The sequence below is a fragment of the Oryx dammah genome, unplaced genomic scaffold (assembly GCF_014754425.2).
Source record: "Oryx dammah isolate SB20612 unplaced genomic scaffold, SCBI_Odam_1.1 HiC_scaffold_4, whole genome shotgun sequence".
Classification (NCBI taxonomy): domain Eukaryota; kingdom Metazoa; phylum Chordata; class Mammalia; order Artiodactyla; family Bovidae; genus Oryx; species Oryx dammah.
The window spans coordinates 50,292,261-50,304,514 of record NW_024070188.1 but is presented as its reverse complement, the minus strand read 5'-3'; the positions used below and the strand labels follow the sequence as shown (position 1 = coordinate 50,304,514).

Here is a 12,254-nt window from a genome sequence, read left to right as displayed (position 1 = left end):
ATACACACAGAGGAAACCAGAATTGAAAGAGACACATGTACCCCAATGTTCATTGCAGCACTGTTTATAATAGCCAGGACATGGAAACAACCTAGATGTCCATCAGTGGATGAATGGATAAGAAAGCAGTGGTACATATACACAATGGAGTATTACTCAGCCATTAAAAAGAATACATTTGAATCAGTTCTGATGAGATGGATGAAACTGGAGCCGATTATACAGAGTGAAGTGAGCCAGAAAGAAAAACACCAATACAGTATACTAACACATATATATGGAATTTAGGAAGATGGCAATGATGACCCTGTATGCAGGACAGCAAAAAAGACACAGATGTGTATAGTGGACTTTTGGACTCAGAGGGAGAGGGAGAGGGTGTGATGATTTGGGAGAATGGCATTGAAACATGTATAATATCATGTAAGAATCGAAATGCCAGTCTATGTCTGATGCAGGATATGACACGCTTGGGGCTGACGCGCGGGGATGACCCAGGGAGATGTTGTGGGGAGGGGGGTGGGCGGGGGGTTCATGTTTGTGAACGCATGTACACCTGTGGTGGATTCATGTCAATCTATGCCAAAACCAATACAGAATTGTAAAGTAAAAATTAAAAATAAATAAATAAATAAATTTAAAAAATAAAAAAAAATAAAAAAAAAGCTTCTGGGACAGTATACATTTTACCCAAATAAATGGCTCCCAAAAGTTTTATGACAGTGCCTCAGTCTTGAATTTTCTGTGGCTTCATTGATCTATCCTCTTCTCAGAGGTTCCAGAGATGTCTACAGAGTGTCCTGCAGCGAGGCAAATCCTCATATGTTAACATTATATCATCAATGTGCTGCTCCAGGCTCAGCTGCTTCAGTCATGAATGTAATGTAATGGGCCCATTTTATTGATGTGGGGAGAAGACCCAATTTGCAACATCAAAGGGAACTTCCTGACTATAACTGTTTGCCCTCTGCCACCATCAGTGGTGCCAAGGTGGTGCCAGAAAACTTCTGAGGGTGCCCATGTATACTAAAATACAGTTGGCTCCAGTATCAACTAAAACTGTCACCTTTAGTTCATTGTGGGGGAACTGGTGAATAGTGAGCAGAACAGGAAGCCTCCAGTGGCCCTAATCTGGATATGAGCTTGCCTGCATGCTATACCCAGGGAGTGAGGCACCATTCCGAATAGGACTACATCCCTGAGGCCTCTACTGGAGCTGGCAGGGCATCAGGGCTGGTTGGGGCAGGTGGGGCAGGTCTGAACTGCTGTTTAGGTTTTAAGTCTTTCCATAGGCCAGCCAATGGACATTGGGTTGCTGGTCTGTCCTTTTAGATGGGGTCCTGGCAGCAAGGAGGTAAAGCCACGTTTACAGGTTACTTTTACTAGGTAACTTTCACAGCCAGCTAAGATAGCCTGTCGGCTTTCTGACCTTCCTCTCTGTCTCCAGACTTTATTTTTTAAATAATTTTATTTATTATTTGTTTGTTTGTTTGTTTTTGGCTCTGCTGGGTCAGGCTTTTCTCTAGTTGCTGGAAGTGGGGGTTGCTCTCTAGCTGCAGTGTGCAGGCTTCTCTTGTTGCGAACCACGGGCTCTCAGATGCACAGGCTTCAGAAGTTGAGACACGTGGGCTGTTCCCAGGCTCATGAGCACAGGCTCAATAGCTATAGTGTGCTATAGCTATAGTCCAGGTTTAGTTGTTCCATGGCAGGTGGAATCTTCTCAGATCAGGGATGGAACCCATGTCTCCTACATCGGCAGGCAGATTCTTTACCACGAAGCCACCAGGGAAGGCCTGTCTCAGGGCTTTCTTATAGCCCAGACCTGTATCTGGGATTTGTCAGTTTCCTCCAATCAATAAAGAGTTGCCCAACATCATGAATGTCTTATTTTATGACCAGGTTTAGCATAGATATCAGCATCTCATATCAGGTGCTAGGGGTGGACTGGGGTGTCTTGGCTTTCATTCCTGCAGTGAATGTGGCCCATTTGGGACTCAAAGACAGGGATGTAGGTGGCCTGTTTTACCAAACTCCCTAAGAATTTACTTACCTACTGCCTAGATCCACATGCCCAAGGAGAACCCCTTCAATGGGTCAGGCCTCCCTGCAGGATAGAATAACCCAACCTGTAAGGGAGTAAGTACCCTGAACCCCTAGGTGCTATGCAGGCACTGCTGAGGGGAAGGGAGTGGTGTGTGATCACGTTGCTCGTTTTCTCCACTTCCTGACCGTTCAGAGAACCACCATCACTCCCTGGATCTCACAGCCACACCAACCAGGTGGGGATATTTTCCCTGGCCTTTTGTTGGGACTTAGCAGCTTTATCAGTAAGCTCAGCAGGAGTACATTCTCTCACTGTGTTTCCTGAATGGGGGGCTGATCCACTCTCTGGTGGTGTTGTTGTTTTCTTTTTTCATTCAGGGTCAAACAACAGAGAGCATTTCATCCATTTAATTGTCAACCATAACATCCTCTTTTTGATTTGAATCTCTTTCCCAGGGATTCTGCGTCCTAGCAGCACAATCAGGCTTTGTTCCACCACTTAGACCTTAATCTTCAATAGCTTGTGGCCTTCTAGCTTTGCAAACTAGTGCACCAAGGTCTCTAACTTCTTACCCTGCTCTCCCACCTTGTCTGTCAGCCCACAAGCTGGAAGAGCCATGGACAACCACATATCCTTCTCCAACCTCAGGTCTTCTTACAACTTCTAACTCGAGTTCCCACCTGCCCACACTAGAGACTAGCCCACTGCCAGCCCTTCACTTCCCTACTTTGCTGCAGTGCACCACGTACAGTTCCTCAAATAAGCTCACTAAGCCAGCCAGGGTTCCAGGGTGTCCACAGACACACATAGAGGACCACGAGCATTTAATACATAGGTCACCCTTCCCCCACATAAAGGTCAATAGCCAACTCAGGATTTCTCCCACAGACATCTCTTTCCCAAAACCCACTTCTCCAATCTCCTAATTTTTTTGGTTTTCAAATTCAGAAATTTCCAGGGTGAAATCTGAAATTGGGCCTCAAATGCAGAAAGCAAAGAGAGACCAAAGAAAGAGGCAGACCTCTCCAGATGGGTAGGTGGGAGGCTAACTGAGCAAGGGAACCTGTATCTGAGGCTAGTCTTAAGCAGCCACCAGATGAATAGCTCTTTGCATTCATCTGCCAGAATCTTTAAAGTTTATGTAGAGGCCTTAACTGGATGCAGCCACATATACTATCCAGATGATCTCAATAATACTTTAATTTCTCAAGGCTGCATCCTTGAAAACGGCTCCCACCATGGGAACTGTGAGCAGAACATATGTTCTGAAGACCAGAGAGGGATAGAGGAGCCTCCCTTTGCTCTGGTCCAGCTCATGGGTCAACTGGCAGTCATGCCCTCTGGGTGACCTCCCCTAAGATGAACATTAAACCTAAAACTATTAAGCTTCTAAAAGAAAATACAGAAAAGTATCCTGGTGACTTTGAGATTATTTTTTTTTAAATCTTCTTAGGACACAAGAAGATCTAATCACAAAGAAAACATGAATCACTTACACTTTCTCAAAATTAAAGTTTTCTGCTTTATCAAAAGGCTTCAGACAAAGGCAAGGAATTCCCTGGTGGTCCAGTGGTTAGGAGTCTGTGGTTCCACTGCAGGGGACACAGGTTTGATCCCTGGTCAGGGAACTTAAGATCCCACATGCCAAGTGGTGTGGCTAAAAAAAAAATCTTTTTTTTAATACAAAGGCAAACCACAGAGTGGAAGAAATTGTTCACAAAACGTTGTTCTGACAAAAGACTTGTGTCTAGAGTATATAAACATCTTCTGAAAATATGTACTGTTTTGTTTGAATTTTTACAATGATAATATTGTCCTGTTATTATGAATATAGTAACCTCATAATGACCACATTTCATATCCCAATCACAATTTCAATCAATCAGTCAACAAATAAGAAAATGAGAATGAAGAACCCCACACTCTAGTATCTCCTCTACATCTACCTCTGCTCCCACTAAAAGTGAAATTGAGAAACACACTGCTAGTCACCCTTTCTTTCCCCTTGACAGGCAAAGGACAGTCTTTATGAAGGCTGAGGAAGTGGATTTAACAAATAACTAGGGAGATAAAATTAGTCATATGAGGGCAAGCTGCCACTCCTGAAATAATGAAAAGAAGAAATTGACACATATTTTTAAAACAACTCAGAAAAACTTGGGCAAAATGAAAACAAAGAAGAGATTAAAGAATACAGTAAGTCCCCTACATAAAATGGGTTCCATTCTGAAAGTATGTTCATAAGTCCAATTTGTCCGTAAGTCAAACAGACTTAACCTAGGTACCCAACCTTGGTACCCTAGGTACACAATTGGCTGCATGGTACTAGATATAGTGTAATGGGTTTATACTGCTTGTCACAAAAATATTACATTAAAAAAATCACAGAAAATAAAACATTAAACATTTTTAATCTTACAGTACAGTAACTTATAGATATGTGAACTAACTTACATGATTGGATGTGTGAACACATGTTCTCATCTTTGAAAGTTCACAACTTGAAGGTTTGTTTGTAGGAGACTTACTGTATTTATGGCAAATTATTAATAGTTATGAAAACCAATAGGATACTAGATAAGATGGTGAAATTAAAAAACATTTGAGTATGCTCATAACCTCATCTGGTGCCTGGTGCTCTGACCATCACTGGGATAATATAAACCAGAGGCTCTGAAGTATCTTGGTAAACGGGAATGGGAGCATCATGCACTGAGCCAGTTGGTATAGACTGATTCTTTTCTTTTCTACTGGTAATCCTAATGAAAAATCATTTACTGATAGACACGGATTTGCACTGCACTGGTATTTTCGATGCCATGATTAGAGCAGAAACAAAGTTACAAAACCACCCCCAAGATGTTCCTGCATCAACTCCCGATATGTCTGTTTTTAGTTATGATTATTGCAGTCAATTTTCCCTTCCAGAAGACTAACACAAGCTTGGTATGTTGCTATTAGTATTTGCATTGGTTCTGCAGAATGAGTTTTGGGTTAAGTGTTACTATGGCCCCTCCTCCCCTACTAGGTGTGAAGCTAAAGGTACTTAATAGATTTTCAGATGCTATTTAACCAGCTCTGTTCTAATTAGAAATCATTCTACCTCCCGTGGATTCAGTGTTCAGTTGCTCAGTTGTGTCCGACTCTGCGCAACCCCATAGATGATAGCCCACCAGGCTGCTCTGTCCATGGGATTTCCCAGGGAAGAATACTGGAGTGGGTTGCCATTTCCTTCTCCAGGATGGAGTTGGTAGTGATTCTAAAACAGGTGTTATTTTTCTTAAGAAGGTAAAGGAAGCCAAGATAATTGAGGCTGGATCATTTCCTGAGTAAGGCTCTAGCCTCTTCACCACCCCCAACATAATCTCTTAAACTGCTGCTTACCCGTGTCCCCAGGCCCCACTGACTCTCGACCTCCTCCATGACTGCTTTCCTGCTTCCTCTTTTACACTCCACTCAGTCCACAAACACTCCCTGTCCCAGTATAAAAGTTATTGAGTGTAGCAATAAAGGAAACTATAAACAGCCCAGTTTAAAAAGACAACCTCTCATCTTAAAGAGAGAACAACCCTGACTCCACATTTCCCTCCATAGTCACCACCTTAATTTTCTGCTCCCCTTTTCAGTAAAACTCTGGAAAAAATTGCTTTTATTGGCTGTCTCAATTTCCTCTCCTCCCATTTCCTCTTGAAAGTGCTGCATTCTGCCTTTCATCTCCATCTCTGCACCTAGACGCCTGTTGTCAAGGTCATGGATGTCACCCAGATTGCCCAGCCCGTACTTAGATCACACTCTCTTACTTAATACATTTTCCTTACAAGCTCATGGCATAGAATTCTCTCTCCTTGTTCTCCTCCACCTTGGGAGCTTTTCTTGTCCTCTAATTTGCAGGTGTCTCCTGACCTATCTGATTTTTAAACAATGAAGAGCTCCAAAGCCCAGTTCTTCACGCTTGTTCAATCTAGCATCACTCCCCAGGTGGTCTTCCCCTTCCATTTGAAAGAATATATTACACATGTTGTTATGGAACAAACTGCTGAGATATATTGTTAAATGAAAATACATGAAAGATGGCAAGTTGGATGTGCGCAGCAGTTTGGGGTGACTGATGACTCAGGGATGGAGAATTTGACTTCTACTCTGAAAGGTTTGGGCACAAATAAGCCGGGAAGTCACATTAAAGAGCTGAGTATGTTCATCCACCTCATTAGAACTGATTCAAATGTGTTTCTTTTTATGGCTGAGTAATATTCCATTGTGTATATGTACCACAGAGCCTATTAAACAGAGTGAAGTAAGTCAAAAAGAGAAAGATAAATATCATATTCTAACATGTATATACAGAATCTAGAGAAATGGTACTGAAGAATTTATTTACAGGGCAGCAATGGAGAAACAGACATAGAAGAATAGACTTATGTTCACGGGGAGAGGGGAGGAAAGAGTGAGATGTATGGAAAGAATAACATGGAAACTTAATTACCATATGTAAAATAGACAGAGTTTGCTGTATGGGTCAGGAAACTCAAACAGGGCTCTGTATCAGTCTAGAGGGTGGAATGGGGAGGGAGATGGGAGTGAGATGGGAGGGAGGTTCAAAAGGGAAGTGATATATATATATATATACCTATGGCTGGTTCATGTTGAGGTTTGACAGAAAACAACAAAATTCTGTAAAGCAATTATCTTTCAGTTAAAAAATAAATAGATTATTTTTTACAAAAAGAGCTAACAATGCAGTCCCTGAAAACTACAATGTTTTTATTCACTTAACTAGAAATTAAATTTAATTTAAAGTTAAAAAGACAAATCAGGTATACATCTTACCCTCCAGAAATGTATAGTTTGCTGGGGGGAGAGGGGGTTGAAAAATAAATTACAAAATAAGGAACAAATGGTGTTGCCAGAGAAATGACAGCTGGGACTTATGGAAACTCAGATAAATAGAGCAGCTTTTAAATGTTTGATTAAGCTGAATTAGTTTTGACTTCTTTATTGCACACTTGCAAAATTAATGCATTTCCTAATTGCCTCTGTAATCAGAATGAAATTTCTTAAGTTTTCTATGGCTTGTTCATGCTCCCAACCTTATAATTGGAATAAAAAGCCTTTTTCTTGGTCTATCTCACAGACTTCAAGAACCCAAGAAACATATATCTAAGGATAAATATTTGAAGAAAAAAACAATTTTATTTCATTTTATTTAAAAGGAAGGGGTCAAAATGTAGAGATTAACACATAGGACACTGGGAGAAATGTAGAGAGGTTTCCCTAAGCTGCTAGTAGATGGCTCATCTGGGATCTGAACTCAGGTCTGTCTAATTCCAGAGCCCATATTCTTTCAGTATTATAGCCTGGTCTCAAATATAAATTCATATTTAAACATTATAAAAAGAGGAAAAGGTACCCATGGGTAAGAAAACATTTGATTTACAAAAAAGAGGGAGCTGTTGATGGCACAAGTGCCCTGGAAGAACTAGAGAAATACAAGACATTCAAAAGTGAGCACATCCATGGGCTTCCCTGGTGGTCCAGTGGTTAAGACTTCACACTCCCACTGCAGGGGACGTGGGTTTGATCTCTGGTCAGGGAAACTAAGATCCCATATGCCATGTGGCTCAGCCAAAAGAAAAAAATAGGTACATCCACAGTAACACTATGAAACGTTACAGAAATAGAGAGAAAGAAGGAAGATACAGACTATCTTAAGAATAATTGCCCCATTTGATTGTTAGTGAAATTATCATCATTTCCTTTTATTTTCTGTATCTAAAATATAAATGATGCTCATTTCCTCTCTTTTTGGTTTTTGTGCTATAAGCAGAAGGTAAATTTAGAGCTAAATCTTATCCAAACTGGAGATTTGGATTCCTGTTCTCTGCCTTTCAACTCCCACTTCATCCAAAGACCTTCACCATCACTCTTTACCGGCTCTTGCCCTCGTCCTCTGCTAAAATCATTATGTCTGTTGAGTCTAATCCACATCAATCTTCAACCCTTCTTAAAACTGCTGAAACACCAGTTTTTCTTGGACCTAATAGGAAAAGGGGATGACAGAGGATGAGATGGCTGGATGGCATCACCGACTCGATGGACGCGAGTCTGAGTGAACTCCGGGAGTTGGTGATGGACAGGGAGGCCTGGCGTGCTGCGATTCATGGGGTCGCAAAGAGTCGGACAAGACTGAGCGAATGAACTGAACTGAACTGAACTGAAAGTCATAGAGTCATATCAGAGGATTTGATTTTTGTTCTAAACAGTAGTCATCAGTTGTGAATATTCCTATGCAGATTTTGATTGACTTGTTGTCATGAGTATAAATTTATATTTAACTTTACAGCTATGTATTCAATAAATGTCACTATCTTATTGACTGCCCAGCTTAATGACAGCTATCCAGTAGACAGATGACAGATAGAGAGGCAAAGAGATAGATAGAGAACACAAATGTTAACCAAAAGTAAACACATCTTTTTAAATATAGACATCTCTGGGCTTGGTGATAATGCTGTTTCACAGCAGATTTACTGTATTACTCTGAGAATAATTAGCCATAAACATCAAAGGAATGTTATATGTTTTTTCTCTGTTTTCTCCAAAGAAATGCACAGTGGGATATGTAAGATGTCACAAATAATTAGACAAAACTGCACAATCCCATTGTGATACTAAAATATCTCTGGAGTTGAATATTTGCTGTGAAACCTTAAAATTTGGTTTGAAAGATGCTTATTATAAACACTATATTTTTTCTTTAAAGGTAACAGTCCCAGAATTTTTAAAGCATGGTATTATGTGAATATATGGTTCCAAGTGTGAAAAGATGTATAAAGACAAATGAGAAAGTCATCTGGGTGGCAAGATAAACTTAAAATTTGGTAATGTCACCCTCAGAAAGGGTTTTGGGAACTTAAAAAAGTAGCATTTGAATAATAATGTAGGGATGAAGTTTATTGGTGAACATAACAAAAAAGAAACAGACTCACAGATATAGAGAACTAGTGGTTACCAGTGGGGAGAAAGAAGAAAGGAGGGGCATTATAGGGGTAGAGGATTAAGAGATACAAAACAAACTATTGTATATAAGATAAGCTACAAGGATAGGGACTTCCCTGGCAGTCCAGAGGTTAAGACTTCGCCTTCCATTGTAGGCGAGGGTGAGGGTTCGATCCCTGGTCAAGGAGGTAAGATCCCACCTGATTTGTGGCCAAAAAACCAAAACATACAACAGAAGCAATGTTGTAACAAATTCAATAGTTTAAAAATGGTCCATATTTTTTTTAATCCTTCTTTAAAAAAAGCTACAGGGGGCTTCCCGGTGGTTCAGCAGTAAAGAATCCACCTACCAGTGCAGGAGACACTGGTTCGAGCCCTGGTCCAGGAAGAAGAAGTCACAGGCCACAGAGCAACTAAGCCCGTGTGCCACAACTACTGAGCCTGTGCTCTAGAGCCCAGGAGCCTCACCTACAGATGCCCGCACACCTAGAGCCCATGCTCTGCAACTCAAGAAGCCACAGCAATGCAAAGCCCATGTACTGCAACTAGAAAGTAGCCCCTGGTCACCAAAACTAGGGGAAAAGTCTGTGCAGCAATGAAGACCCAGCACAGCCCAAAATAAATAAATAAATAAATAAATAAATGTTTTAAAATGCTGCATGGATATATTGTACAGCACAGGGAGTACAGCCAATACTTTTTCATAACTGTACATAGAGTATAGCCTTTAAAAATTGTGGAATCACCATATTGTACATTTGTAACATATAATATTATATATCAACTATACTTCCCTTTTTTAAAAAGATGGAGTTTACATTCAGAGAAGAAAAAATATATATCAAAAACATGTAAAGATTTTATGAATAATGAAATTCTGTCATTTGTCTTCCAGGTGAAAGAACATGGCTTTTTCATTCAGACTATAGCATGCAGTTCTGTGGTTTTTCCATTTACTCGCACAAAATGGAACCCAAGAGACGACACAGCTGAGGAAATTACAGAGTCTTTACCAATGAAAGTCATTCAAGTCTGCCTAGTTTTCAGCTGAGACAAATAACCACCAGCTTCTCCACAGCATAGATTAGAACAGGGGAAAATGAACATCACTAACTGTACCCCGGAAGCCAGTGTGGCTGTGAGACCCAAGACCATCACGGAGAAGATGCTCGTTTCCATGACTCTGGCAATGATCACCACCCTGACTATGCTGCTGAACTCCGCCGTGATCATGGCCATCTGCACCACCAAGAAGCTCCACCAGCCTGCCAACTACCTGATCTGCTCTCTAGCCGTGACGGACCTCCTGGTGGCCGTGCTTGTCATGCCCTTGAGCATCATGTACATCGTCATGGAGAGCTGGAAGCTGGGATACTTCATCTGCGAGGTGTGGCTGAGTGTGGATATGACCTGCTGCACCTGCTCCATCCTTCATCTCTGTGTGATCGCCCTGGACAGGTACTGGGCCATCACCAATGCTATCGAGTATGCCAGGAAGAGGACCGCCAAGAGGGCCGGGCTGATGATCCTCACGGTCTGGACCATCTCCATCTTCATCTCCATGCCCCCTCTGTTCTGGAGGAGCCACCGCCAACTCAGCCCACCCCCTAGTCAGTGCACCATCCAGCACGACCACGTCATCTACACCATCTACTCCACGCTTGGGGCATTCTACATCCCCTTGACCCTGATACTGATTCTCTATTACCGGATTTACCATGCAGCCAAGAGCCTTTACCAGAAAAGAGGTTCAAGCCGGCATTTAAGCAACAGAAGCACGGATAGCCAAAATTCGTTCGGCAGTTGTAAATTGACACAGACGTTCTGTGTGTCTGACTTCTCCACCTCAGACCCTACCACAGAGTTTGAGAAGATCCACACCTCCATTAGGATTCCTCCCTTTGACAATGACCTAGATCACCTAGGAGAACGCCAACAAATCTCCAGCAGCAGGGAGCGCAAGGCAGCACGAATCCTGGGTCTGATTTTGGGTGCGTTCATCTTGTCCTGGCTGCCATTCTTCATCAAAGAGTTGATAGTAGGTCTGAGCACCTATGCTGTGTCCTCCGAAGTGGCTGATTTTTTGACCTGGCTTGGTTATGTGAATTCTCTGATCAACCCTCTGCTCTACACAAGTTTCAATGAAGACTTTAAGCTGGCTTTTAAAAAGCTTATTCGGTGCCGAGAACATACTTAGATTGTAAAAACTCAGAGGGCTTGACTTTTAGCAGCCTCGTGAGTGCACGGGATAAGGGATGCAGCTTATTAATTCTTGAACATAGTTGGTTCAGGAGAGTTTGTAAGTACGTGTGGTCTTGTTTTGTCTTTTCTTTTTCTGTTTTGTTATTTTGTGTGCTGTTTTCTACCTCTGGTCTTATTTGTGGTACATAATTTCAAATAAACACTATCAAACAAAAACAGGAATTTCATAGCAGTAATAATAAGGTGAAATAGTAAATACTTTTTATTTCTTTAGCCATTTCAGTTAACCCAGCAATTAAAGAATGCCAAAATAAATCTTCATGTGTAGAATTCTTTATTACTTATGTATCAAATACATGATGACCTGCCCTGGTGTGTGGCATTAATTCTGAGGTTATGGATCCAAATGCTTAAAACTTCCATTGGGTATTGCATGATAACATAAAGGATTTTTTTTTAAGTGGTGCACTGTCATCTACTGCTTGCAGATCTGACCTGAAGTCATTCCTTATGACTACATGGCCTGCACCTTTCTGGCACAAACAGTATAGCTGGCTCTTAGGGCTCTTAGTTCACAATTAAATAAGCATCTTCATTCTCTAAAAAGAACCTAGAATGAATGTACTAATACTTTCCTAGGCCTTTGACTATGAATGTGAAACATAAGCAAATAATATTATGAAACAATTATCAAAACTGGTCCACTTTGTTGTTGACACATTGGGCCTCCTCTAGTTCTCAGAAGCATCACAGCAAAACTTCAAATACACTCTCCCATTCTAGCAGGATTAAAGGTGGAGTACATGCCAAACTGGAGAACTTTTACAGCAACATTAAGCTACTGTACCCATTAAGGGATGCATTGATCAGATGAGGGAATACATTACCTGAAGAACTTTGTTGGAGAAAGTTACTCACTAAATTACCAGTTGTGTATGTGGGGAAAAAAAGTAAACACTGAAAATCTATGTTTATAGCAGAAACCACGCACCAGGAAGTGAGTATGAAATTG

The 12,254-nt window shown here is 41.2% G+C and overlaps 1 protein-coding gene across 1 annotated transcript; it reads left to right on the top strand.

Annotated features, from left to right (window-relative positions):
• Positions 1–10,083: 10,083 nt before the first annotated feature.
• HTR1E (5-hydroxytryptamine receptor 1E) lies at positions 10,084–11,546 on the top strand. Its single transcript, XM_040238840.1, has one exon. The coding sequence runs from the start codon at positions 10,140–10,142 to the stop codon at positions 11,235–11,237; it is 1,098 nt and encodes a 365-aa protein (XP_040094774.1). The 5' UTR covers positions 10,084–10,139; the 3' UTR covers positions 11,238–11,546.
• Positions 11,547–12,254: the final 708 nt, after the last annotated feature.